The 27,982-nt window shown below is 34.4% G+C and overlaps 4 protein-coding genes across 10 annotated transcripts; 1 reads left to right on the top strand and 3 right to left on the bottom strand.

Moving 5' to 3' along the window:
• The first annotated feature begins 3,113 nt into the window (after positions 1–3,113).
• On the top strand, positions 3,114–7,570 carry LOC121767485. Of its 3 annotated transcripts, none has more exons than XR_006043122.1 (14): positions 3,114–3,308; positions 3,402–3,546; positions 3,893–3,960; positions 4,048–4,101; positions 4,191–4,274; positions 4,369–4,454; positions 4,565–4,648; positions 5,330–5,460; positions 5,696–5,737; positions 6,212–6,288; positions 6,405–6,495; positions 6,581–6,662; positions 6,778–7,069; positions 7,182–7,253. XR_006043122.1 is itself a non-coding variant. In XM_042163754.1 (14 exons), the coding sequence occupies exons 1-14, from the start codon at positions 3,202–3,204 to the stop codon at positions 7,348–7,350; spliced, it is 1,293 nt and encodes a 430-aa protein (XP_042019688.1). In that variant the 5' UTR covers positions 3,114–3,201; the 3' UTR covers positions 7,351–7,570. The 3 variants fall into 3 exon arrangements, 2 of the variants coding, with proteins under 2 accessions (XP_042019688.1, XP_042019689.1); XM_042163754.1 differs by having other exon boundaries at positions 6,997–7,069; positions 7,182–7,570; XM_042163755.1 differs by lacking the exon at positions 3,114–3,308 and having other exon boundaries at positions 3,461–3,578; positions 3,884–3,960; positions 6,997–7,069; positions 7,182–7,570.
• Positions 7,571–8,450: 880 nt separating this feature from the next.
• Positions 8,451–11,004, bottom strand: LOC121768152 (carbonic anhydrase 2-like). The gene is made up of 9 exons (XM_042164531.1): positions 10,809–11,004; positions 10,423–10,484; positions 10,189–10,338; positions 9,854–9,902; positions 9,646–9,762; positions 9,509–9,562; positions 9,331–9,416; positions 9,119–9,227; positions 8,451–8,920 (listed from the first exon to the last, which is right to left on the bottom strand). Exons 1-9 carry the CDS (start codon positions 10,977–10,979, stop codon positions 8,756–8,758), a joined length of 963 nt encoding a protein of 320 aa, XP_042020465.1. The 5' UTR covers positions 10,980–11,004; the 3' UTR covers positions 8,451–8,755.
• Positions 11,005–12,776: 1,772 nt separating this feature from the next.
• Positions 12,777–17,430, bottom strand: LOC121768151 (putative pentatricopeptide repeat-containing protein At1g74580). Of its 4 annotated transcripts, none has more exons than XM_042164529.1 (4): positions 17,126–17,430; positions 13,580–16,555; positions 13,334–13,447; positions 12,777–13,203 (listed from the first exon to the last, which is right to left on the bottom strand). In XM_042164529.1, exon 2 carries the CDS (start codon positions 15,975–15,977, stop codon positions 13,671–13,673), a length of 2,307 nt encoding a protein of 768 aa, XP_042020463.1. In that variant the 5' UTR covers positions 15,978–16,555; positions 17,126–17,430; the 3' UTR covers positions 12,777–13,203; positions 13,334–13,447; positions 13,580–13,670. The 4 variants fall into 4 exon arrangements, with proteins under 4 accessions (XP_042020463.1, XP_042020461.1, XP_042020464.1 ...); XM_042164527.1 differs by having other exon boundaries at positions 13,580–16,546; XM_042164530.1 differs by having other exon boundaries at positions 13,590–16,546.
• Positions 17,431–18,101: 671 nt separating this feature from the next.
• Positions 18,102–22,058, bottom strand: LOC121768901 (phosphoglucan phosphatase LSF1, chloroplastic-like). 2 transcript variants are annotated; one of them, XM_042165510.1, is made up of 10 exons: positions 21,555–22,058; positions 21,290–21,393; positions 20,940–21,177; positions 20,452–20,523; positions 20,168–20,289; positions 19,720–19,935; positions 19,493–19,598; positions 19,239–19,351; positions 18,649–18,793; positions 18,102–18,514 (listed from the first exon to the last, which is right to left on the bottom strand). In XM_042165510.1, the coding sequence occupies exons 1-10, from the start codon at positions 21,876–21,878 to the stop codon at positions 18,395–18,397; spliced, it is 1,560 nt and encodes a 519-aa protein (XP_042021444.1). In that variant the 5' UTR covers positions 21,879–22,058; the 3' UTR covers positions 18,102–18,394. The 2 variants fall into 2 exon arrangements, 1 of the variants encoding a protein (XP_042021444.1); XR_006043436.1 differs by lacking the exon at positions 18,102–18,514 and adding an exon at positions 18,901–19,017 and having other exon boundaries at positions 18,653–18,793.
• Between the last annotated feature and the right edge of the window lie 5,924 nt (positions 22,059–27,982).

Here is a 27,982-nt window from a genome sequence, read left to right as displayed (position 1 = left end):
TTATTTATTTGAAACAATTTAAATGAATTATGCATGCGGGGTTTGTATATAATAGTAGAATGAGTTAACATTTAATTTTAAAAATTAAGAATAAATAATAAATGTGCAATAAACACCACTCACGATTTTATCCACCAAGTTTATATAGAGGTCAACAAAATAGCAACTTGTTCCACAGTCACGAAAAATATAACCATAAATATATATATAGGTTTCGTATTTTTCTAAATATGGATTTATTATTGGAGATGGTAAATTTGCCACGACCAATAAGTGGAAATTTGTGGAAAAGAAAGTGAAAACGACATTAAAAGAAGTTATTGGAAGCATGATAGGTTTAAATACTTTTATCTGTCAAAAACTACTAACATCCTGAAATAATTATTATAAGAATGTGAGTACATCTGTCGAATATAAATGTTAGTTATTTTTATGGTTACAAAATTTATAACATGACATGTTAGCATCCAAATATTTAAGGATATTCTAAACTAAGAAATATGAAAGCAAAATTATGATTTTCTAGTGAAATTCACAAAAAAATCAAATCCATTTGTAGGAAATAGGAATACTGAAAAGAACTTTGGGATGATCTTCATTCTATGAATTTTAGTCCGAAAAATAATTAGGATTTCAATTCATGATAAAAGGTTTAACTAATTAACTTCATACAAAAATAAAAGGTGTGAGCACCAGCCAAAGATTCAAGCCCAGCCCACCTAGGGTGGGCCCAATTTACATATAATTAAATCTTTAATTTAGTATACGTTTAAAAACTGGAATAAATATGTTTTCTTATAAAGAAAATTAGTCTTAAATAGATAAACAACATCGAGATTAAATGATGGGGATATTAACGTTAACTATCGCATAAAATGAATCTACGATTTTTATCACCCCGTTCGAAACAATCAAGGGTTTAATCACTTTTAGTTTTAGATCAACAAAAGCCTCACTTTTCATATAATAAACGTGTAAATTTATAATGAAGATATGTTTTAAAATAAGCATTATTAAGATATAAGTACATGTTTTCTTATTATTGCTTGCCCACGAAAATATGGAGTACTATAATATTGATTGGAGACCTCAGAGAAACAATGGTGGTGGAGAATTGGAATTTGAGAACCCATTGGAAGAAAAAGATACATTATTCTTTTTTTATTTTCTCCCACTAAATTGATATATGCATCTTCCACTTTTACCTTTATCTAATTCTCATTATGCGTCAACGTAATTCTATTGAAACTAGTAAGTCATAGTAGTATTTAATTAATTTTAAAAGATTGACTTAGGGTTTAGCATATCTCCAAATAAAATTTTAGCAACACTATCATTAACAATATCACGAAATGCATGCACAAGTCCTTGTACTATTAAAATTTAATTTAAATGGAGTAGATCCTTATAATATATTATTGTTTTAATCAATCTTTCAACCGTAATATTTCATGTAATTGAGATCATTTATCCCACTATTGGCAGACTACACGAATCAGTACATAAAACAAATTAAAGGTTGTGTTTTACATATAATTAAAGTGATCGTATTTAAAATTGGCTCAACTTTGGGTATGTAAAAACTAAAAAGTGCCATTTTTTAAACTAGACTCACTTATAATAAATTATACACAAATGTGTAATTTTCGAATCACCAAAGGATATTATATATTGTGAAAGAATTCGCAAAGGGAATAAAGTGGTAAGGATATTGCCAAGTATATTCATTGTGGATTTGTGGTAGAGTCCAGAAAAATGGTATAAAAAAAGATAAATTCGTGCTACCGTATAAAGGCGATATTCCCATCCCATCTTTAAAATCGTATATATGTTAGTAAATTACTACTACTACTACATATTTACAATATATATAGACAGGAAAAAAATTAAAATAAAAATCTTTAATAATCGTAAGAACAATTCCTCGTTTTTGTTTGAAAGTGAATTATTAAAGTTGGGATCCATTAAAGCACCTACGTCTCATTTGTGAGTTAACGAATAATGTTTCGAAAAATTGCACATTATTTGTAAATGTGGGACATTGAACGCTTTTGAAGATCGGATTGAGTATAAAATTTCACATACACATGTATGTTTCCTTTGTTTTTATTTAAATGATATATTCTGATTTTCTTTTTTTAACCTTTTTCAAAATATTGTGTAAAATAAGACATTCTAACCTTTTTTTATTTTTATGCACTAATATTTTCATAATTTGATAATCAATTACATATTCGTATTCATTATAATAATTAAAAAAAAGTATACAAAATAATAACAACAATTTATATTTCTTTGAAATATACTCCATCTACTACCAATCATAATATTTATCTATTTTAGTCCGTCTAGAAAAATTATCCCATTTAATTACTGGTAACCCGACTTATGATTTTTTTCTCTCTCTTTTATTTATTCAATTTCGACTATAATAATATAATTACTTTGTTTTACTTTACTAATTTTATTTTTCACTATCTATTGACAGTGAATATAAAATTTGACAATAATGGACCCTTCAAATGAATTTCAGCTGTGGCGGCCCATGAAGAATCCAAGCCACCAATCTAAAAGTTGAAAAGGAGTCAACTAATTATTAATATTGTTGGACTCATCATCAAAATATTTCTTCTTTTCTTCTCCACCTTGGAAAAAACAATTATTCACAAACGAAAGAAATATATTTGAGAGTTACGACTCTTCATAAGCTGTAGTGGCTCCAAAATTAGACGACTAATTTACTTATGGTGTATCATAATATTATTGATAATTTAGTTAAAATTATTTGATAATTATAACTATTATTAATATTTTATAATAGTAAGATTTTATATGTCACGTCCATAGTAACTCGTTATTCATTTATGTATGAAATTAAAAGTAGGCATATGTTTACAGTCGGCCCATACCCCAACTATCCAGCCCAGATCGGCCGTTTGAGCCCATTTAGCAACTGCGCCAACTGCACAAACGGAACTGCACAGAGAGAGAGGAGTGGGGTCCAACAGACGACACGTAATGCGGATCTGCTCGTAATCTGCGGCCACGTGTCGTGGGGGTTTGAATCAGTCACGTGGTGAGGTGTTGAGATAAACTCGCTTCCACAGCAAACAAATCCCGCTATTTCCCTCCATTTCTCTCAATCAAACACTCGATTCAATTCAATCCAATTCTACAGAAGAACGTTGTAGCTCGCCGGAGATGGGGAATATGATATTAAAGTCCATTATTTCGGATCCGGCGCCGCCGCCGCCGATGGTGCTGGTCCCGCCGCTCTTCGATTTCCCCCCTCTCGCCGCCCGTACGAGGTCAGTTATTTTGCGTGCTAGTTCTTTTTCTTCTTTTGGTTGCGTTTCCCTTTGTGATAATGGAGGCTGAATGCTTATTTTGCGGCAATGTAGAATGGTGGAATCGTCCTACAACATGCTGTTCGGAAAGCTGGCCCTGAAATGCCTCTTCGACGACTATTTCGAAGAAGCGAGGCATTTCAGCACGAGAATTATGCTCAAGCCGATCGATGACCCGCATGTCGATTTGATTGCCACTGTATCCGTGATTTCATGGTCAAATTGCGTTTGGTTATACGGTTATGTTTTCATATGCTCGTTTCTTATTTTATTAAATGTAGCTTAGGGATTTCAATAAGCGAATCAAAATAGGAGTCTAGGAGTGTAATTTGGATTCATGATGCGACGAAGACTTGCATAGTTAGCTGTCGCTTTACCAAATTTTGCAAGGCTAAAAATGGTGATGAACAGTTACTTTAGGTTTAGAGTTTCGTGGAAATGGCATAGAGACAACCATATTGATTTTAGGTGGATAAGTTTGCAGTTAGTTAGCCTTAGCTATAAAATAAAGGTTGTGATGTAGTAGTGTTCCTTAGCATGTTCAGGTTGATGGTCCACTCAATCAAAAGCCAGATGAGAAACTTGGAGGAAGCGCACAGTTTCGTTGGCAAAGGTTCTGAAATATACTTGGACACAATTTAACTGTTATTTCAGTTATGTCTTGATGACGTGCTAAAACAGGTCCACTGTTTCTTTGTAGTGATGTTCTCGATCCTCACACATTCGCTGATATCTCTGTTTCAAACTCAGAACCGTAAGAACCATTTCTTGTATGAAACCTTTTTATATGCTTCTGTATCGAAAACAGTTGATATTTGTGCTCTTTATTTGTTGTGTATGCAGAACTCTAGTGGTGAGATCCTGTGCATACTATCCCAAGTTTGGGTTTGGAGCATTTGGCATCTTCCCAATTCTTTTAAAACAGAGGTTACATTCGGATTTTCAATTAAAAGAGCGATGTTGGGAAGTTGGAATATGCTTGTTCATTTGTCCAATGTTTATGACATATTTGACCAATCAGAAAATCTCCTGAAGATTATGGCATCATGGGTTTGAGATATGGCTCTTCTAATCTGTCAGTTGGAGCTACATTTGTCCCATTTCCTGGTAAACCACAAATTAAAGATGGCTCTGGATTATATATCCTCATTCTATAGGATATATGTCAACACGTGTGAACGACGGTACGTCTCTCAACTTAATTGTTTCTTTTGCAGAATCGTGTGATGAACTCCCAAAAAACGCATGGTTAGTAAGCAAGATGGGAAGGTTGACGGCTGGAGTGCAATACGAACCAGCATGTATGTTATTTTTAAAACTAATACGTGTTTCCTTTCTTTCCTAGAACTTCCACAAGAACATTAGTTTCAAATTAATAATTTGTGACCTACTCTATTTATTTGTTTAAATGCATATTGTTTTGGTGTGGTACTAATTTTTCCCTTACATTCCTCGTGCCTCTGAATTACTAATAAAATAAATAAACACATCTCTTATTTAAAGCTAAAGATGCTCTCTTTGTTGTTTGCAAACTTGAAATGCTATGGATGGTTGAGGGGGTAAACCTTCCTGTGAAATTAAGTTGCTTCTTTTGAAGGTATATTAAAGCTGGTTGGAATTATTTTCTAGCCATATTCCTAAGATGAGCACATATTTCCTTTGGATACTTAATCATGGTTGTTCTGCATATTTGGAAACAAAGTGGGGTTGGCTCTTTACAGTATTTTGAATTCCATGGCTGTCATTGATATGATTTATTATGATTGTATATGTGGTTAAGTGTACATTTTGAATAAATGTTTTCCGTGCCATCTTCATTGGAAGTAAATGAAATACTACAGAAATTAAAATGTTAAACATTGTTGTCTTTAAAAGGCTCATTGAAAAGAAATGAAATACTACAGAAATTAAACTGTTAAACATTGCTGTCTCTAAAAATTTATACTGAGATTAAAACTTATGTTGTTCTTGATGTGCTGTAGTTGGAAGCAAAGATGGAGCTAGATACAAAAACTTAGCAAATTGGAGTTGTGCAGTGGGTTACGGGCTAGGATCAGACAGCCCATTGAGCCCGTCATTCAACTTTGGACTTGAACTTGCTAAAAATTCTCAGGTTTCTTTTTATAGTTTGAGTTCTAGCTCAAGTTTTCAGTCATTTTTGCCTTGTTTTATCTTCTAAGTCAAGTTGTTGGTATAACTTTTACACTGACTGAACTGAACTTTGTTTTTGGATGTCATTAGAAAATGATTGATAACTATTAATACTTCACTTAGGAAGATTTTATGTGGCTCTAGCATGTTACTCCATGTTTCCTACTCACAACTTTGTCTTTGTAAATGATATGCAGTTCATTGCTTCTTTCTACCAGCATGTGGTAGTCCAAAGACGGGTATCTCTCCCCCTCTCTCTCTCTCTCACACACACACACACAGTCTGTCTTTACTCTCTTCATTAGCTATTTTGTGTGTTTGTATTCACATGTTTTCACTGCTAGTATGTATCATTATTTTGACTTCAGTGCGAGTTGGCTTTGCTGTGCATTATCCTAAATGAATGTCACAAGAAGTTCGTCGTTTTCATGCTGCATCTCACTCTATGCATACTAAATTCAATTTGCATTCGAGGATTTCACGCTGCATGTCACTTTATGTATACCAAATTCAAGTTGCATTTAAGGAATATTGTGTTTCTTCACAAGAAATTAATTTAAAATATTGTATTTTTAAAAATCTTTATTAGGAATTTCTATACCCTAAACTATAATCATAAGCTGTAAATTTTCTGGCTTATTCTATTGTTAATCTATTTCTTGATGCATAACTTCTTAGACAGGGTTTACTAATAAACATATGATTTAATGCAGGTTAAGAATCCATTCGAGCCTAAAGAAGTAGTTGGAATCACAAACTACATTGACTTTGGTTTTGAGTTGCTGACAAGGTATTTCCAGCTATTAGCTGTGTACTTGAAACATGGCTTCAAGCCTTGTTTGTAGTCCATGTTATACTGAAACAAACAAGTGAGTCAATAGAGTTCTTCCAATACTTTCTTTGCAGAGTCGATGATACCCAACAAGCGAATAATATTGACGATTCCAGTTTCCAGATTGGTGCATCTTGGCAAGCTAATAAGAACTTTTTAATAAAGGTAACAATTAAATATGTTTGTCATATTGTATTCATTTTTGTTAAATGAGTAAATATTTAAGAAACCTTCATAGTAAATTTCTCAGGGTAAGGTGGGACCTCTGAGCTCCTCGATAGCCTTGGCTTTTAAGTCATGGTGGAAACCTTCTTTCACATTAAGCGTCTCAGGTACTGATACTAATTTCCTTCATAGTAATTGTAATTGGATTTTTCCGACTGAAAATGTTTTTACGATATTCCCTCCTATCTAACACGATCACACACACAAACATGGTACTGGTAGGTATATACATGTTTTCACCTCCTATCGCATACTGAGGTGAAATCAATGATTGTTGTGGGAACTAGACGTAAGCTCAAGGCGATACCTCTAAAGAGCAACCACAGCAAAAGGATATACCCATTTGCTTCATCCTGACCCATAGTCTGTTTCCATCATTTGCTGTGGCATATTTATGTAATAATCTCCGCTTCTTTGATCATGACACGCATTTGCATACAGCTGTTAGAGATCGTTCAAAGAGGGAGACAGCTCTTGGTCTCGGTATCCAAGTCGAAAATATTCGGGAAGGAATGTTAGTCCACCCCCCTGTTACTCCTCCCTCTCTGCATTCTTTAAAAGCTCGGTTAGCACTTCATGCATTGAGTTAGTACTCATTGAATTTTATTTTACGACTCGATTTGCAGTTATCAGAGGGCTGATCCCAATTTTGTGATGCTGACGCCAAGCAAGGAGCATCTTGCTGAAGGGATTCAGTGGAAAATTGGGGAGAGGCCGCTATTTGAATCAGATGTTACTGCTGGCAATTTTAATGGCGTGCCGAAGGAATTGAGACCCTTGAACAAAATGTTGTGATCGTGGCAAGCCTCTCTCTCTCTCTCAATACAATAGGAATTTAATACTTGTTAGAATAGAGATTATATTTATTGTCTTATTCTTTTAATTAGGGAACCTTCTTAAATATGTCAGTCCCTTTCCCCCTGCTTTTATACCCAGAAAATAGGAAATGTCACTCCATATTTAGGGACTTTCAACTGCTTTGTCTCAATGGTGGAATCTAACAAGTTGTTTTGCTATCCATATCAATGTAAAATGAAATAAAAAAGAATTCCAAATTTGGTGATTACTTAATATGAGATGTAAAGTAGTTCTCTCTCCGTCCCAAGGTAGTTCGGGACATTTCTTTTGGGCACGGGATTCAAGGAATTGATTTGTTTAAGGTTGAAGTAGAGAGAGTAAAGTAAGAGACGTAATAAAGTAAGAGAGATGAAGAGAAAGTAAAATAAGATATGAAATAAAGTTTTTACCAAAAAAAGAAAGGGATATTGACACTTAATATCATGAAACTTTCTAAAAGTTGAGTTTTTTCTACGAATTTTAAAATTGGCAAATAATATCACGAACTTTACCCCGAGTTTGTTATTTCTCACTAATGAAAAAGTTCCGACAAATAACATCATGATTTTTTTCGTAATTTCTCGACAACAACTTCGAGAGTTTCAAGATTTTCAATCTTTGAGGATAGTTTTTCTGGAAGCACACCGTCCAAATTTGTTCTTCAATCTATTAATATAGGCGGAATTTTTCACTGGTGGGAAATAACAAACTCAAGGTAAAGTTCGTGATATTATTTGCCTTCGTGGGAAAAACTCAACTTTTTGAAAGTTCCATGATATTAGATGTCAATATCCAAAAAAAATGACTCAACTACCTTCGAACAAACCAAAAATGAATACGACTCAACTACCTTAGTTGTTGGTGGGTCCCATTAGAAACGATTTTTTTGTGTTGATGGCACCATTATTGTTATTTTTCCAAGTAAATAAACTAACTTGTTTAGCTGCTATTGTAATTGGTACTCCTAGTATGCATTATAGTATTATCCATCAAATCGTCATGAGAATTTTGTTTCTCCATTCTGGTGAAATATCTAAAAATGTACAACACACAAAACATTGAATTTTAGCACTCAGTTTTCTTTCAACAAAAAGTAATTTATTACAGGCAGATGAGATGGATTGAGTGAAACAAACAAAAAATGGGCACAACACAGTAAAGACATACCCAAAATCTCAACTCTTATTTCATACATAAAACGGGTATATTAAAATACAACAGAAAAGGAGTCTCCTCCTCCTCCTCCTCCTCCCTTCACATTTATAGCCGATATAATGGGTTATTCTTTACTTGTCATATACGAGGAAATTAAAATAGAAAGGCAGGATTGTAAGAAGATGAGAGAGATGTTATCGATAGAGGTTCAAACAGAGAGAGATGGCGATAGGCTGAAGTCGAGCGCCCACAGCTCGAAGCTCCCCTTCACAAAGTCATAGTGCGCTCCCTTCAACGCAACTGTCTTCTTCACTAATCCTTCCCTCACAAATGGGTACGACACCAGGTTTCCGAGCGACACGTTCACCGCCTCCTGTTCCATTTTTATTTGTCATTGGATATATGCTTGAATCAATATTACCAAAAATATGTCAATTGTGTTGTAACATATTACTGACTCGTTTCATTATAAATTAATGGAGTACTACTATATAAAAGTGAAATTTACGCTATAGTAACTTTTTTCATTCACGTATTTATTATGCTGCTCGTTGTGAATTGTTGAAACTACCTTTTCACATGTGGCGCATTGCTCGCCGAATGGTGTGTCTTTTGCGCAGTCAGCCAATGTCTTGTTCTTGGCAGGCAATGCAATCGACACCCAGTCCTCGATGAAGTCACTGCAAATCACAACAAAATATATATGAGGGGAACTAGGTGCGTTTTGATCTCATGTTCTTTACATGAGACAATTTGCATGTGAATATCTCCGAGCATGCTTACGTGGACGTGGAGCCATCATATGGGAAGGACATGACTCCCTTGATTCCTCCACAGGCACTGTGCCCAATCACAACAATCTCCTTCACCTGAAACAAAAATTACTAACCAATTATTCAAAACTTCCTTAATAGTATATTAAAGATTAGTGTTATAAATGAAATTTAGTTAATTACTTCACCTTCAGATGCAGGACAGCATACTCAACAGCAGCCCCAACTCCAGAGAATTTGGTCTGAAATTAGCACAAATTAATAACCATTTCCAAAACAGCCCATTTAATCAAATATTGATTAATTTCCCCTCAAAAAAGCGCACCTTGTCGAATGGTGGGACCAGGTTCGCAACGTTACGGACGACGAAGGCTTCACCAGGCTGAATGTCCAGCACGTGCGAGGGACACACGCGCGAGTCTGAACATGCGAAAATCATGTACTGTATATATACAAACACAAATTTAATTTATTAGATTAAATTTCACCTAAGAACTAAAAAATTACTAAAAAAAAAAACAAAAATAATGTACCGTGGGGCTCTGGCCTTTAGCGAGTTCACCGTACAGAGCTGGATTTTTCCTGAATTAAATTTTCAAATCAATGCGATGTTATAATTCATTTTTCTTCATATTATTAATACTGGGCAAAAATGGTAAAATAAGAGACATAAAAAAAATTAGGTAGAGTATTGTAAAATGAGGCGTGAATCATTAAAAATATAAAATTACTAAAAAAGAAAGAGACTAATTTTTGTAGACGATCCAAAATAAAAAAACAAGACTATTGATTGTCAACGAAGAGGAAGTATTAGTATTTTTAATATTTGGGAAAACAACGAAGTTTGATATCGATGTGTATGTCTCACTCATATTTCTCCTTTTTGAAGGTGACAAAGCCAGTTTTCAGCCTCTCAACAGACTCCGACGAGATGCCAGCGCTGCCGTCAGCTGCTTTCAGCTCAGCCGTGATTTCGTCGATCTTCGCTGCCGCCACCGGTTTTAGCTCTCCATTCTCACTGCATATATAAATATATGTCACACCTCATAATAAAAATTTCTTCTCTCAAACTTTAGAAATTAAAAGTATTTTTGCAAGTAACCTTAGAAGCTTCTGGAGTCCAGCAATGGCTTCTTCGTACAAGTCCTTACCCATGTCTTCTTTCTGCAAATTTTAGAAATTTATAAGTGTGAATTTTAGAGATGAAAATGAGTTGAGTTATAAATTATAACACGACAATATATAGACGTAAGGTTGTTATAGATATTCTATATATAGCAAGTTTTTTACTCATAAATATAACACATTCAATCTACGACGCGTATTAAATTTGGTGCATGTACTAATTGGAACATCCACGTGAACAAGTCACCTAAATTTTTGCAAGTGGCATACTTATTCATCATGGACTTACAAAATTTCTATTCAATTGTACATTATAGTTCTAAATTAGTAAAAATAAATTATAAAATAATTAAATGTGAGTACCAAGAGGGGGTGGATGATGGGAGCGGGAGCGGCGAAGACGGGCTCGTTACGGATGAGGATGGGTGGGGTGGAGGCAGAGGAGCTGAGGCGAGCGGTGGCAACTGGGCGAAGGGCGACTCGAGAGGTGGTGGTGAAGATTTGTGAGGCGAAGCAAGTGTTGAAGGTCGACATAGCTCAATGGGGGTGGATTTGGAGGGCTTTATATTGAGAAGAGTGTTTTAATGTCATGGATAATGAAAGGGAAATGTGAGTGAACCACAGCTTCTATTACTCGGAGATTAGGTTTCGATTTTAGACCTCAAATTTCATGTTACATTGTATTGGAGGTAGATAGAATAGTGGAACAAATTTGAATGGAAATAAATGCCTTAGATTGATTTCTATGCTATGGATCAATGTTTTCATGACAATTAATTTGCAATGTAGTATATACTTTCTCCGTTTCTTCCGATGGCAAAAACAACATCTAAAATCGAAAACAAAACAACTAAGAAATAATAGTACTATAAGAAACACATAATCTATCATGGAGCAATAACCAGCTACTATGAAACCAAGTGGGATGACTCTAAAAGTATGATAATGAATACATATATGCAACTTATAAAGGAACAAGAATCAAAACTAAATATGTCACTTATTTGAAAATGAGGAAGTATAATTATCCGAATTTAGCGGCCATTTGTAAGATTTACATCTGTGTTTTAAATTTGTAGTACCTTTAATTTATTAATATAATGTTAAATACTTAAATACAAGCTAGAAGCCTAGAATGCGTAAGGTTTACAATGCATGCATGGCGTAGCTATTAAACATGTAGTACTACGGTTCTTGTAAATATGCATTACATATAATTAATTAATACTACATCACATAATTAATATTGCAGGCACATTAATTAATTAATTTCCGTCAATTTCGGAATTAATATCCGAATATAATATGAACTTTGAAGTTTATATTGTGCAAATACGACCACAAAGACTCAAACAGAATTTAATTATTGTATGATTTGACTAGCTCGGAAAAAGTATCTAGTGCAATATTTTCCACAAAACGTTCTAAAACCAACATCGAGGCGACACGTATTAAGAGATATGAAAATTAATTTGTGGTGCACAAAATAATTTAATAAATAGTATAGAGAATATTGGATACTAAATTTCTGAATAAAATTTGGGGAAGAAATAAAGAAAAAAGTAGAAAAAATAGGCGGTGCACCGAAATTAATGCTGATGAGAAGATAAGACCTATCTATAAAACTTGGTTGCAATTCTGCTAAAAATTTCCACTTTATCTTTTAACATCATGAAAATCCAATCAATTTTTTATTTATAATAAAATGAACTGTTATCTATTGAGCATTTAAAAAGGACAAGTTATGTAAATTATTGCATTATATTAGAACACTACTTTAATTGCTTTTCTATTTAGATAACAAAATTATTGCTTCATAATGCATTAGATTTAGTTCTTTAGAGTTTAGAGAAGCCCAGATAAACATCTACTTGTTGCTAGTACCTTGATACATTGTATTAAACGTATAAAATTATGTAAGCCTCATGAAATATTCTAATAGTATGGTGCAATCATCCAACAAAAAAATGCACATTTTCTAGATCTTAACGATCTAAGTGATGTTATTGGCAATAAAAATGGTAACTAATTTGATGTACACACTGCATAAAGTGTATATATAAAAAAAACACTGCATAAAGGGTATTGGGTTATTAAAATTAAAATGAAATAAAAACCGAGATTAAAGTAAATGCTAGAATAATTACCCATGTATTAAGTTTTGGCCATATTCTTCGCTAGAGTAATAACCAAATGGGATTTGGAAATCAACAATAGACCAACCTTCATAATAATATTTCATCTTGTATAATGCAATAAATTTGAGGGGAAATTGAATAATATACAGAAGAAGAATAAGAGAAGGGGTTTAAGATGCAGTGAAGTTGAAGCTGATATTTAATACGCATGTTGCTTTGTATTTCAATGTTTTGGAGTGGTTCAACTTATGTCAACATTCTTATGACATCCTTTCGACATGTGTATAATATTATGAAAATAAATATAAGTTGTAGTACTACTTATAGTAATATTTTCCCTTCAAAAAAAACAGAATTAGCTGAACTTACTTCCCTTAAGGAAGTCTAATTTCAACTTCATGTCTTGGGCCACCTTTATGGATCTTTCCAGTTCTCAGTGGAATCTCCCACCAGATATACTTCTTCCCTCTGGTAAAAAAACAAAAGAGAACCATGGCTATGATAGCAATATTCTACTCACCTCATTTCTATTCCACACAAATGTCGTAGCGTGTCGTGCCATTTTCAACCATGGCTATGAGATCCCGATGAGATCCTGTGTTGCCCAGGCAACTGCAGGCCTGCATTAAATCATCTTTATTCAATATATTTTACAGAGTAAAGAATAAGAACATATTTCAAGTTTTCAACGTTGGGCTCCTTATAAGGACAAAGCATATATAACAAGACTGATTGTCACAAATTAGATACCTATCAGGCTGGCATGAATGTAATCCAGCCAAAAAAGTGTAAGCCGCATGAAGGGAAGTATCAGTCATCCAGTGAAGGTATGAAACACACTAGCAGGTGATCGGTCGAATCCAGCTGTTCAAGTGACATAGATACATCGATTTTTGAGTAAATGTAAGACGACATCCACAAAGAACGACAATTTCTTTCTCATATCAAAAGAATCTGCAGGATAGTCTAGAGTATATTAACCAAAATGCAGGATACCTGAGATTACCATTTACTCTTGGTCTATATCAACTGCTTCAGAATCTTCTCCATGCAACTGATCTTCTCTCACACAGTTATCTCCAAATAATTAAGGAAGCATATTTTCCGAACCACTTTTTCCATTAGCCTTTTTCCTGAACAGCTTCTTATTTCTGACAGCATCATACAAAAGTTCATATGCATAATAGGTTATATGTGAATTCTTCAACAAGTTCTCCACAACTATTTTAGGTGCTGCAATTTCTTTCTTATCTGCTTCGAAAATTGTGTTCACTTCTTCAGGAACAACTCCCTTATGCACCATAGTGTATATGATTTCAACTGCCTCACGCAATCTATGCTTCACGCACAGGCAATTTAGCACTCGTCCAAAAGTTGTTAGGGATGGAATGAGCCCTTTTTTGATACTATCAAGAAGATAGTAATACGCAGAATCAACATTCCCAATCTTGCAGAAACCATCCACTATACATCGGAATGTGTACTTATCCGGTGGGCATCCCTGAACGACCATTTCCTGAAATAGTTTAAGTGCCATATCCACATTTAACCTCTCAGAAAAGGCATTAATCAGGATATTATACATTGCTACTGTTGGGGAAAGTCTATAGTCCTTTTCTATTCTCCTGAACGACATATGGGCTTTATCTAAATCGTTGTTTTCACAAAATCCACTTATCAGGGTGCCTAAAGTTACTTTATCTGGTTGCAAACCACTTTGCTGAATCTCATCAAGCAACTCCAAAGCTCTGTCTAGTTGTCGAGCTTTGCAGAAACTCTCTATGAGTATATTATAGGTGATGATGTTTGGTCTACAACCCTTCTCCTCCATCGCTTTGAAAGTTTCCATCACATTATCGGAGTTTGAAGTTTTGCAGAGCCCGTCCAATATAGTGTTATAGGTGATGATATCCGGAGTAATGTCATGCTCCCACATGGTATTAACAACTTCAAGTGCCTCACCCATCTTCAGCTGCTTGCAGTAACCATCAATCAAAGTATTAAAGGTGAATATGTCGGGAAGGAGGCCTTTGGTCATAGCATCATCAATAAGAATACTGGCATCAGTTAAACAACGCATCTTGCAAAAGCCATTTACCATTAGATTATAGGTCCAAATATCAGGATTGCAACCATTTTGCTCCATCTCATTCATCAGCTGCAATGCTTCCAAAATGAGTCCCTGCTGACAAAACCCTTTGATTAACGCATTGTATAGAATAACACTATGTCTTACACCTTTTCCAGGAGCTTCATTGAACATACATTTAGCCCTCTCAAAGTCACCATTCTCACACAATCTGCACAGTAAGGAGCAGTATGTGAATTCATCGGGCACAAACCCCCTCAATGTTGCATCTTGAAGAATCTCATCTGCCTTTGGCACCATATTCATTCTGCAGTACCCGTCAATGAGTGTATTGTAGGTGAAAGCATCAGGCTTTAACCCACTGTTGACCATTTTATTTATGTAGCTCTCTGCTTCGACCCCTTTGGAGTTCTTACACAAGCCACATATAAGTGTATTATATGTCACAAGATCCGGATAAAGACCATCCCCTGTTGCACCATCTAACATCCTTGCAGCCTCATCAAGTAAGCCCTTCTTGCACAGACCTTGGATGAAGATGTTAAATGTAAACAAATTCGGAAGAACACCCCTTTTGAGAACCTTGTCTAGCAGTATCTCACTCTCTCTGACATCTCCCTTCTTACAAAGGATATGAATTAGCTTATTAAATGTGGTGACATTAGGGATAAGACCGAGGCTTAGCATCTCATCAAACAATTCATGAGCTTCCCCTCTATAATCTCCCTCATAAAATCCACTGACCACGGTGCAGTATGCTACCGAGTTAAACTCACATTGTTGTGCAGGCATGTTATTCAGAAGCCTCAGAGCAGCATGCGGTCTACTCGTTCTACAAAATGATTTTATTCTAATTGTATAAGTATACACATCAGGTGCAATCCTTTTCTCTTTTAACCTCATATAAACTTTGTGTGCCTGATCAAAATATCCATTCTCCACCAAAATATTCATAATCACATTATAAGAGAAAAGAGTAGGTTCACAATTGTAAAAATCCATTCTCTCAAAAACATTGGCAGCCTCTTGAATCCTCCTTTTCTTTCCATAACTTCTCATGACACTAATGTACACTCCTTCCAACAAGCTGTTATCGAGGTTCTCCCTCATCTCTGACACGACATTCTCCATCGCCTCAAATTCCCCATGATGACCGAGCTTTTCGACCATGCATCTATAAGTTGACAGAGTGTGCTTAAATCCATCTTCTTTCTTAACAGAATTGAACATCTCCAAAGCCCTTAGTGGGTCTTTCTGGGAACGTACGACAGCGGCTACATGTTTTGGAAGGACTGCAGAACTCATTCCAATGTACAAGTATAATCTAATCGATGTTTCCAGCAAATACCATCAGATTATCAAAACAATTAGCTTAAAAGCTATAGTCTCCGCCCAAAAAAGAATTGTCCATTGCACTCCAAAATGTACTGCTCTAAATCATTAGTTGGCAGAGCAGCTAGAAATTCTTATACGTGTGCGAAATACATAAATAGATATAGAAGCACAAGTCTTTAAATTTTTGACTCGTTTCACCTTTAACCCCAAAACCTAAAGTGGAGCATTCAGATATTGACAGGGGGACAAATAATGCTGAAGGCTGATCTTATTCTTCAACAAAGCAAAGGTAGAGTCATGGAACCTTTTGGTCTACTTCATTCAAGAGCTCAGTGAGGGCAGGATGACTAATAAAGTTCAAAGATAATTACTGCAGTTATCCAGAAATCAGGAATCGACTTGATGATATCATTTTGCTTATCATAGACAGGTTTCCGTATCTCATTGTACTGCTGCTTCAGAACTTTTTCACTTGATTCTTGCTAATCTGAAACTGAAATACCAGAAAATACCATGTTTCACCAGCATCACATCCAGCTCTGTGTTCACTAATTATTATTATTATTATTCGGTATCCAAATTGTAACGGCATAGGATCAACTATGAAAGAGTAAAACTCTCCCCACCCAAGACTCTGCCCCACTATTTACTTTCTTAGTTACTTACAGAACAAAAGGTTCATCAATAAGCTTACTTTGTGAACCTAGTATTAGCAAATAACTAAACTTTGTAGCTATAACATAGTACTATTTGCGAAAAAACACATACAGCAGACAATGCAGCCATGTTCAAAGCTAATTTTATTCATCCAGCATTTCAAACTAACTCAACAACTCATCTAATTATATGTTAAAGACTTCCAGCAATTACTAGTATATCTTAAGGCTTCAGACCATAATAGTGAACTGTCACAAACATGTGTATTCTCTTCGCTTCTCAAACAATTATTGAGGCACATGAATGCAAATTTTTGACCCTTCCGAGAAAAAATAGAGTAAATTAAAAAGGAAAGGTAAAAATTTCCCTAAAAGCTTCGAGCATAATACACAGGAGCAAATGAAATTTGAACAGTACAATAAATTTGCAACTTGAATTAGCATGAAAGAAAGTAGACATACTTTTCCAATATCCTCTTGAACTGACTGAAGCTTTTCAATAGGCTGAACGAACTACTTCCGTCCCATTCCTTCTTCCTCCATGTATTCCGATCTCTGCTTCTTTCCTTTCTCTGCTCCAATTGATGTTAAAACTCAGAAAAGCAGAGCTCAAATTTTGATCTTTTCGGTATTTCCGAATTCAGTAAGAGGGGCATTTGCTTAAACCCTAATTAAACCCCCTTTGCCTCAATTGCCGTTTAGATGAGGGTTTATGCCGTTGCGGAGGGGTTTAGTGCGTTCGGGTAAGAAGACTCATTTTAATGATAAAGTTGTAGTCAATCCGTCAATGTCCGATTTAGGCTAATATTACTATTAATATATTAATATGTTCAATGAAATTGAATATTTCTAATGGGATAAATATGATGATCATGTTAAGAAAATTGAGGTAAAATGATAAAACCAAATCCAGTGGCCGGAAAGAAAAACTTAACATGTCAAATAATTTGGTAATTTATTAAGAAATAGTAGTACTAAGGTAAATTGAATCTAGGAAACAAATCCAGACTTGACTATTTGATAATTCTGTAAAATCAATTTTCCAGGCTACTCGATCAATATAAGTAAGAGGAATTAGCTTTAGGTTTTAAACAAAATAGTAAAAGCACGATTTTCAGCTAATATTGGAGTACGTAATTTCAATTTTGATGCATGATTTCATATTACGCATAGTGAAGGAGATACTCTTGCAGGTCATTTTGTATTCGCTAGTTAATGAGCTTCGAGTTCATAATTGAATTACAGCAGAGGTCAACACATAAAGCGGCAAATGCATTATCACGATGCAACAACGACGATAACAATGTTTACATCTTTTGCACAACCTATGCCAACGATTCTCGAGAAGCTCCATAAGAACTCAATTTATAATCATGAAAATAAAATTTAATGAGTAAGAACAACTTTTTAATACTCCATTGAAATGTTGCATTCCGTCTTTAAGCGAATTGTTGAAGGAATTCATTGGCATTTGATTTACACTGTCGTACAGCATAAAAGTATCAACTGTGACTCTTTTCTTTCTATATATATGACCTTAGCTCATTTGTAACTGAGAAATTAACTCTATGGAACTATGAAACCTAGTAACATACAACAATCAACAAGTATGAAGGTGTCAGCTGATTTACTCACAAGCACATTTTTCAGAAAAATGTGAGCCGCCTTGCCATTTTTCATTCATTCATTAGAAAAATGGGCGTGTCGGTGATCATTCATGGGTTCCAGCCATCATTTTGGGGCCAACCTTATAGGACACACACTGAAAGCTACACATCGAGCTGCTTTTGCCAACATAAAGCGCTCGTTTTCAGTCAATGGCCTCTCTATGACCTTCACAATGTTTGAGTCCTGATTATCAGGAAAGTCCAAGAACCATCAGTGCTTGATGCAATCATGAGAAACAATAGTTTTGTTTAATTACTTCTATATAGTTGCAAACTAAAGAATAACTCACAACTTCTCTTGCAATAAATTTTCCAAACCTTGTTTTGGGTTTGAATGGTAGGTTTTACGCTGGCAGTGTCACCAACTACAATCACATTGTTAAGATTCCCACTCTGATCCCTTTCTGTAGGTGAACACGTCGAGTGCCTCCAGTTCCCGTTAGTTATGAATTTGTAGTAGTACCTGCCACAAGTAAATAAACTTTACGATTGCAGAACTTCAGTCCCACCAAATTCAAGCAGCCTAGATCCTAAACTATAAACTGACACAGTACAGTTACAGTCACTTACAACAAAGACAGTGAATGGGGAGTTGAGAGCCCTTTTAGGCACTGACCAGCAGGAATTTCTATGAGACAGATTCCAACGATATGCAGTTCCGTGAAATATATGTTTCAACCCGTTAGTCTACAACAACAATTGGGAAATATATATTTGCCACCTTATAGTGTTAAAGCTGGAGCTCAGTACTCATCAAAACAAGTTTTGTTTCAAAGAAAAATATGAGTGTTTGATGCTCACAGATATCATAACGCAAGCAAAAATGCAAATATCAACATTCATAAGCCCACTAACAAGCACCTTGAAGACCTTTGGGATTTTCAAAAAATAGAATTAGTTAAACTTACTTCCCTTGAGGAAGTCTAATTTCAACTTCATGTCTTGGGCCACCTTTATGGGTCGCCTTGATTGGCTCTTTCCAGTTCTCAGTGAAATCTCCCACCAGATATACTTCTTCCCCCTGGAAAAACAAAAATAAATAGAGAATCTGAGGATAGTGAGAATGACAATCACATATATTACTCCATGAGTTATTGATCTGTCACACACTGCCCATTCGTTTATTCTCATAAGTTTGTTTGGATAGCAATAATCCACTCACCTCATTTCCATTCCACACAAATGTCACCGCATGCGTTGCAGGTCCATCACGTGAGCCATTTTCAACCATGGCTATGAGATCCCATGTTGCCCAGGCAATTGCAGGTCTGCATTAAATCATCTTTATTCAATGTATTTACAGAGTTATAAATAAGTACAGATTTCAACATTGGGCTCCTAGCAAGGACAAAGCATGCATAACAAGACTGATTATCACAAATTATATACCTATCAGGCCGGCATGAATGTAATCCAGTAACAAAATTGTAAGCCGCGTGAAGAGAAGTATCAGTCATCCAGTGAAGGTATGCAATCACACAAGCGGGTGATCGGTCCAATCCAGTTGTGCAAGTTACATACACACGATGATTTTTCTTGAGTAATCGTAAAAGGACACCCACACAGAACGGCAATTTCTTTCTCATATCAAAAGAATCTGCATCTCTGAAAATGTAAAATGTTAGATGAAACATTGTAGGAAAGAAATTACATCAAATACATGATTAATCATTTTGTATCCAGTTACATCTCAGAAAAGAAAAATAATTTGTATAATCTTCGCAGTTTTTATTAATCAGGAAACTTGATAGTATTTAAATAAAGGCAGATCATTTAGAATCAGAAAAAGACAGCATTGGTCAATTAAACATTCCTCAGAAGGTGAGACTGTCATTACCTAATTGGATAGTTAACCATTAGGATATTAGAGTTTTGGCATGACTCATTGATTGAATTTGGATCAAGTCCCCAGTTTGCAGCTTCGGACGTGCTCTGGAAATTCAGCACAGCAGTGACTCCCTGAGAAGGGCATTATAGACTATTTTAGGCAGTCAATTAAACATGAAATGACCAAGAAAATTTTTTGGATGATAGCTGTAAAATACATGTCTAGAGAACAAAGACTGGAGAAGTTTCCAAAAGCAAGGGGTAAACAAATGAGGTGAAGGCACGAATTCTTACTGCAGCTGTAGATATTGTCTGTACATCCTCTATTGTTTGAATACATGATCCAACATAAATTTGTTCTGTGATCTGTAAGAATAAAATGATGGACTTCAAGAACCTGATTTGCCTAAATCATTGTAACAGAATACACTAATACTAAGAGTTTCAGTGTAGAAGCAGATAAGTTAAAGTTCTAGTTGAAAAGACCCTAATGGAATGTAACTTATGCTAGAACAGATAGGATGAATTTGTTTGGAGGAAAAAGTATTTCAAACAATATAAACCCAAAGTAACTGACGAGATACAAGATTATAGTGACAAAACATAGGATGAAGGTACACAACCGATTTACAGTAAAAATCCATGTAGACGAAAGAACATGCACTTAAAAATTTGTGCCCTCTTTGATGAACATCAGAAACTAACAGAGCTTCTACATTGTCATAGTAAGACACTACACAAAGCCAATCCATGTAAGATATGTGAATAGGTCAAGATCACACCTTACTATAGCGCATACCGAGAGAATGATTATAATATAGCTCCTCTTTTGACCGCTCCAATGCCTGCGCATACTCTTCCAGTGGGAAGTTTCCATGCCCCCATTCAGCATTTTCAGACGCCTCATCCGTAAACAAGATGTCAATACCATCCATAAGATGGAGCTGGTGGATTGGAAAGGGAGCGAATGGCCTCTCGAGGACAAGGCTATAAGCACCAGATTTCTCCTTCGTAAGACTCCTGCATACAATCGCGTGGAATGAAATAAACTGGAAAACTTGGGGGATACACTGGCATTCTGGTTTTCCAACAGCATAATCATAATCTGGTAGCGAAAAGTAAACATCCTTACTCTGTATCACCGACATCCTTGATCTCAACAAGTTTCCCGCCGGATCCACCTGCCTTCTTCAGAGTATCCCCAACCATAATTATCCTCGATTTCTCAGCATTACCCTGCATCGACACTTGTTCTAATCACTAAAGGACATCAAAAATCCTCCAAACATACCGAAAACACAGCATCTCCTGAACTCAATAACATCTCAAAACAGATCGAGTGAGCATTTCCGGCACGATCAACGGCTAATTAATTATAAAAATTGCAAAACCATTACCCCTTTCTGGAGCGCATGCACGAACACTTTCCCGTCAGCCGACTTCGCGAAACGGATGCCGAGCGGCTTCTCCAGCGTCACCATGTACTCATTCAGATTCATCTTCAGCTCGGCAAAAACCCTAGAGCTCCTCCGCGCCAGCATCCGCAGCCGCCTCCTCGCCCGCGCCTCCGCATCGCACAATTCCAAAGCTCCTCCCCAAAACGAGGAGCGAATCACGGCGGCGCTGCTTCGCCTCGGCTCCCTCCGAGCCGAAGAGAATCCGGCGGTGGCGAATTGCGATTGCTCGAAGCCTCTGCAATTCGACAACTGCAGAGACCACATTTCGAGCGATCCGCACACAAATCCAAATCAACAGCGGGAAATCTCCAGTGAAGAAGACGCGCGCAAACACACAGAGGAATGTATATATATGTATGCGTTTACGATTAGGCGCAGTGAGATTGGATTTGGAGATTTGGTCATGGAAGAGTTGAGTGGTGAGTGAAGTGTGAAGACGGGAAATTCCACGTGACACACAAATCAGATAATTTATCTTCCTCCCACGTGTCATTTTGTTTACTTTACTTTTTGCTTTATTATTACGTCATTTTCGCATTCGGATCCGATACCCGACCCGACTTATATGGTCGTGGTCGGTTACTCTGTAGAGTGGTTTCAAATTGACGGGCCGGCTGGCTCGGCTCCAATTTATATTTATCATTTCAACTTAAGCTCGAATAAAAATTATTGTTCTATTTCATTTTTAATACTCCTACTTTTAATCACTCATTTTTAAATTTTCTAATGAGTATATTCCATTCATCCCAAAAAAATAAAAACTTTTGAAATATGTGAGTTTTAATGTAAATTGATAAAGTAAGATAAATAGTAAAAAAAGTGGGTTAGTGAAAAATGGTTCTCAACTCATCAGAGAAGAATAAATTTACTAAAATAGAGGGTTTCTATTTTTAATAGACTGTACTAAAAAGAAACGAATTTATATTTTCAGGTGAAGGAGAAAGTATTATTTTTAAGTAAAAGTTAAATATGATCAATGCACTTAGCTAGTAGTAGTAGAATATCTAAACATTTTAGTAGTCTACATATAGAATTAAAAATAGATATCATCTAGTAAAATATAAGATTTTTATAGATAAAAATCTAGATATAGCAAATATTAAAAAGTGGAGTTATAAATTCTAGAATAAAAGGAATGCCTATATAAATAGGAGTGAGTTTATAATTCTGTACAAGTTAAAAAGTTTGACAAATAAAGTGTTTTTTTAGTTTCTCCAATCACCATCTTATATATTTTCACATATTATATATCTCATATTTCAACATAGGGATGCACAGGGATGGACGCAGTATTCTCTTACCACTGGTTAACAGTTGATATATATGTTTGTTTTGTTGTTTTAGTGGTTAAATTATTGGTTTGTTTAGAATGGTGTCAATTTATCTTACAGAGCAATGACTTTAGGTGTTAACTTTCATCTTTTCTTATATTAATTGATGGAGTAGTACTTTGGGTTGAAGCATGATGAGGTGTCAAAGATGTTTTGGATGAGACTGATCAATGTGTATGGTAATTTGAGATTATTCGGAAAACTGCATTAACATGTTGTCGGCAATTTATTGACCATTGCATGGTGTACATCGCTTTCATGTCTGGGGAATTTACTTTGTACAACCATACTTCATTTCCCTAGTAGGTTCGGGCTTCAGAGGAAGCTTTTTTTTGCTAGAGGTTGGCAATCTCCAGCTGCAGCCTGCAGCGATTACATTGCAGCAGGTTTTTGTGATGACACGGTAGCCATCTACCACCTTGAGCAGCATACTCACGTCAATGGTGAACCGCACTCAAGCTTCTGTTTAGTGGCTGATGAGTATAAGCTGGACCACAAAGACAACGTGGGTTTGTGTGGTATAATCATAGCTAGTGTTGATCGTGTCTTTGTCGCTTTTGAGAGTGGCGCAATCTGGCTTTGGCAGTTCCCCGGAGATGAGATGTCGACGTACTCTTGCGTATGCCCAAGTTACCCGGAGATGGATGGGCAGCTTGTTGATTTTTCTGGTACTTTGATCCAAGCTGTGGGTTAGACTGTATTTGGGCAGCTTGTTGATTTTTCTGGTACTTCGATCCAAGCTGTGGGTTGGACTGTATTTAGGTGATTGTCTCTTATAAAAAAATTAATATTTATATCATATTTATATATTCTAAAGAATTTTTTTTACTATTTTAGGAGAAGATGGACGTTCATTCCACATTTGGAATGATGGTGTGCTCTTGTATGTCGGCGGTACGATTATAGGTGAGGAATTATACAGAAATATCAGAATACCAGACTTACCGTATCGAAAAAATACCGATAATACTGATTTTTCGGTATACCGTAGTTTTTGGTAAGGTATCATATCATACCGAAAGATTTGGTACGATAACGTATTAGATTTCCTATACCGGCATACCGACGCTTCGGTATACCGATTGATTATTTTATATATAAAAATACATATATATGTTATATTTATACTAAAATTTAAAAAGAATGATTGTATGAACAAGATTTGATTGTGATGAAGTTTAATTGTTTTGGACTTTTTGAAGTAGTTGAACACTAGAATTGTTTTTTTGAATATTTTGTGTAGAATAGTTTTTTTCCGGTATAACGGTACGTCGTACCGCAGTTCGGTATAACACAAAAGTACGGTATACCAGAATGTGGTACGGTGTACTGAAAATACGGTATGGTAACGGTATAAAAAACTACCTTACCGAATTTTCGATATACCGAACTCCGGTATACCGGAAAATTAAGTACGGTATCGTTATGGTGTTTTGTCATACCGTAATTTTCGGTACGGTATATGGTATGACATTCATAGTAAGGTATACCGTACCGAACCACCCCTAGGTACAATGATAGAAAAGGAGTCGATATTATTGTTTGAATGGGAGAGATAAAGAGACCTTATTTTTAGTGGGCTCAAAACTAATCCTATTTTATTTCCATATTAATGGGCTGAAACTAAGCCTATTTTATTTCAATTAAAACACTTTTTTATTTCTCTATTATTTTATTAATTTTGTATTAAAATTTATATTATGAGATTAAATCTCATTATAAGTTTTTTAGCAATTTTTAGTATACATTTATTTTACTTACTATAGTACTAATATTTATAAATCATTACTAAATCCATATTTCCACTCATCTGCACATTTATTAAAAAAATTAAATTCAATTAACATTAGCCCAAAGGAAAAGGTTGTTGTCTCAACTGTGAACTAGTTTTCTTGTTTATAGCGATGATTTTAACTCACAAACTAATTATAAATGTATGTGACATAGTTTAGCCATCAAAATAAATTTAATTAAAAACCATAAATTTTGTGTCCATGCGATTAAATTGCGGCCCAATTATGCTATAACCATGTGGATATTATTATCTATTCAACAAAAGACGAGATGAAATGCTTTTCATATACTCTATTTTTGTTAGTATTATATATATACTTACTTTTAAATTAATAGTTCGTCATCTTTTTAGCTTGATTATACATAAAAATATAAATACATTTTTAGTACTCCCTCCATCCCATAGTAGATGTCACACTTGGGAATTGACAAGAGATTTTAGAAGATGTTGTTTTGTGTGTTAAGTAGAAAGAGAAAATAATATATTTATATTAATGTGAGAGAGAACTTTTTTCAAAAAATGAAATGTGACATCTGTTGTGGGACAAATTAAAAAGGAAAGTGTGACATCTATTATGGGACGGAGGGAGTACTAGTTATCAAGTGGGCATGAAAAACCAAATGGAGGGCAATTTTTAGTTTTTATTTTGACATTTGGGCAAAATTTTATCAATAACACAATTTGAAGACATTTCCTATTAATAAATGTTGGGCTATGTATAATTGTGTGGTCTCCTCGAGATCTCCCATTATGATATGAAAATTACTTGGAAATTTCCATTGGGTATGATTTTCTTACTGTTTTAAGTTTTTTTTATTCTAAAGTGGGTTTGATCCACTCATGCACTTATCAACGAAATTATAATTAATTTTCAAATAACTTATTATCGATTCATGTTATAATTTTGTCACCAATTTAAAGATATTTCAGATTGATAACAATGGTATTCATTTAGTTTAATAATGGTCAATTTATTTTCTAGCAATTTCAAACAACATCATTTGTTGTCAAATGTGGGGTTCGAAATTGATACGGAATCAAGATTGAGTCGTGATTCATATGTCCCAAAGTGCAACACTAGAAAATTGATTGATTATTTAGCACTTGGACATTGTTTATTTCAAGACCTTATGATGATTGATGACCAAAATTATTAATTAGGATCAGCATTATTCTTTACCAGTTACAAATACTCGATAAATCAGATCCAATTAATACAATATTTAATTTTAAGTAAATGATATTAATAAGGCATCATGGACTATAATGATATTATTTCTCTCTAATATTTCAAAAATAATTTATGATTCAGTTTTCTTGTGGGTTATAGTCTCGTCCATTTCCAGACCTTCAATGATGCCAACAACATGTATTTCAAAACATCACTAATTAATGGTTCATTCCAATAATTCAATTAATTACACTATCATTGATAGTATTATAACATAATGAACATATCTATCGATGTCTATAACAGTATAAGCTCCAAAAAAAATGTGACACATATACATCGATCTCAAACCTGCCTAATAAAAGAACTAAATTAAATGAGCTCTAACGTCAATTTGTTTCCAAAAACGGTGAAGCATCGTTTTCAATAACATAAATAATTATGTCAAGGGGCATATACCAACCTAATCCATGGTGCTCTTCACCAAAAATCACAACTATCAATTCGGTCACTTCTTAATATCCCAATTTAGAATTATTATTATTATGGTGAATATTTTTTAATTTAAATTGAATTCATTTTTTCGTGACATGATTTAGTCGCGTTGGCAATCGAAACTCTATATAGAATTAATAATTGAGCGTATAAAATCTTTTATGTTGATGTCAAATACAAACGACATCATATATTTTAATTTAGAGGAATAAATAAATTACTCGCCATGCAGCTACTTAAAAAAACGGCAAACCCTAATTTAAAAGTTGAAGCAAACATTTAGGTTTGTGAGCTCATTGATTATCTTTATATCACAATTTATTATTTTAATATATGGTTTATTGGGCCATATTGTATATGGCCGTTCACACAAGATTTTTTAGATTATTTTCTTAGATTTCAGATTTGTAAAAATTAGAATTTAGTTTAAAATATTGATAAATTATTAAAATATTTATGAATTAAGTAGAAATGCATAACACATATTTGTAGATATTTAGATGTATTTACTACTCCTAATTAATTAGTGGGGACTAGGTATGACACCAAATTCTTGATGTTGCACCATTAAATAAGGTGGACTTTCAAGCATTTTCACAAGTCATTAACACCCCCACCTACATAAATTATAAATTTTAATGGCCCCAAAAATTTGTTGAGTAGCTTTAAATTAAAGGTTTGATTTATATTCCAATTATGATTAATTTTTCGTATAGAGTTGTAACTTGTAATGCTATTTGCCATTTTTCCAGTTGATTATCTTAGTAATTAATAATGCTATTATGATCACTATAAAAAACTTATCTTATAAGGACACAAAAATGAGACACAATTACTTGCATTTGAAAATTTTTTAAAAACTACAACAATTTAGAAAGTAAAAGAAGACATTCCTAAATTAAGGATAAATTAACTTAATATTTTACTCTTTTAAGATCTTCCATTTGCGTTATCTAATTTTAGTTGGGACACCAACAATAAAAACGTTTTTTTGAAACGTTGGTGACATATTTAAAAACATAAATTAATGTCCTTAACGGTTTTTTTGTTGCAGTAGATACTCTTTATTTTGACAGTATTTATACAGATACGTTGAAATTTACTTGGATCGTAAGATTAATCACTCTACTCTTTAACGCACGTATATATTCAACATTCATCAATACTTTATTAATAGTGCTATATTAGTACTCCTCCGTTTCATGTTAATAGAGTCATTTTTGTATTATAATTGAATCATTTCTATTTTTGATAAAAAAAATAACTCTCTTTTGTACTTTATTCTTTCTTCATTTCTCTTAGTTCATTCACCATTCATTTAATATATTATTCTTAAATTTCACGATGAAAAGAAATGTCTCTTGACAAAGAACAAAGGGAGTAATCGCTAATGTTATCTTCATTTAATGCTAACATTGTAAAAAAACAACTCAAACGGTAATATTTTTATTCACAATTTGCATAATTTAGAGATATAATGATACAAATCCAAAACAGTTTAAAGATAAAATAATATACTACTACTGCTATACAATTGATTTTATAATTAAATATACATTATATTAGAAAAAATGGT

The sequence above is a fragment of the Salvia splendens genome, chromosome 15 (assembly GCF_004379255.2).
Source record: "Salvia splendens isolate huo1 chromosome 15, SspV2, whole genome shotgun sequence".
Taxonomy (NCBI): domain Eukaryota; kingdom Viridiplantae; phylum Streptophyta; class Magnoliopsida; order Lamiales; family Lamiaceae; genus Salvia; species Salvia splendens.
This window is presented reverse-complemented; position numbering and strand designations above follow the sequence as displayed.

Bases quoted from the DNA above. Each gene is read 5' to 3' on its own strand.
- LOC121767485 (XM_042163754.1), top strand. From the start codon at position 3,202: ATGGGGAATATGATATTAAAGTCCATTATTTCGGATCCGGCGCCGCCG. The intron at 4,275-4,368 runs GTTACATTCGGA...TTGACCAATCAG, and splicing joins CCAATTCTTTTAAAACAGAG to AAAATCTCCTGAAGATTATG. The intron at 6,289-6,404 runs GTATTTCCAGCT...CTTTCTTTGCAG, and splicing joins GGTTTTGAGTTGCTGACAAG to AGTCGATGATACCCAACAAG.
- LOC121768152 (XM_042164531.1), bottom strand. From the start codon at position 10,979: ATGTCGACCTTCAACACTTGCTTCGCCTCACAAATCTTCACCACCACC. The intron at 9,763-9,853 runs GTACATTATTTT...GTATATATACAG, and splicing joins CTAAAGGCCAGAGCCCCACG to TACATGATTTTCGCATGTTC. The intron at 9,228-9,330 runs GTAAGCATGCTC...TGTGATTTGCAG, and splicing joins TATGATGGCTCCACGTCCAC to TGACTTCATCGAGGACTGGG.
- LOC121768151 (XM_042164529.1), bottom strand. From the start codon at position 15,977: ATGAGTTCTGCAGTCCTTCCAAAACATGTAGCCGCTGTCGTACGTTCC.
- LOC121768901 (XM_042165510.1), bottom strand. From the start codon at position 21,878: ATGTGGTCTCTGCAGTTGTCGAATTGCAGAGGCTTCGAGCAATCGCAA. The intron at 21,394-21,554 runs GTAATGGTTTTG...GTGTCGATGCAG, and splicing joins TGCATGCGCTCCAGAAAGGG to GGTAATGCTGAGAAATCGAG. The intron at 20,290-20,451 runs GTAAGAATTCGT...TGCCCTTCTCAG, and splicing joins AGACAATATCTACAGCTGCA to GGAGTCACTGCTGTGCTGAA.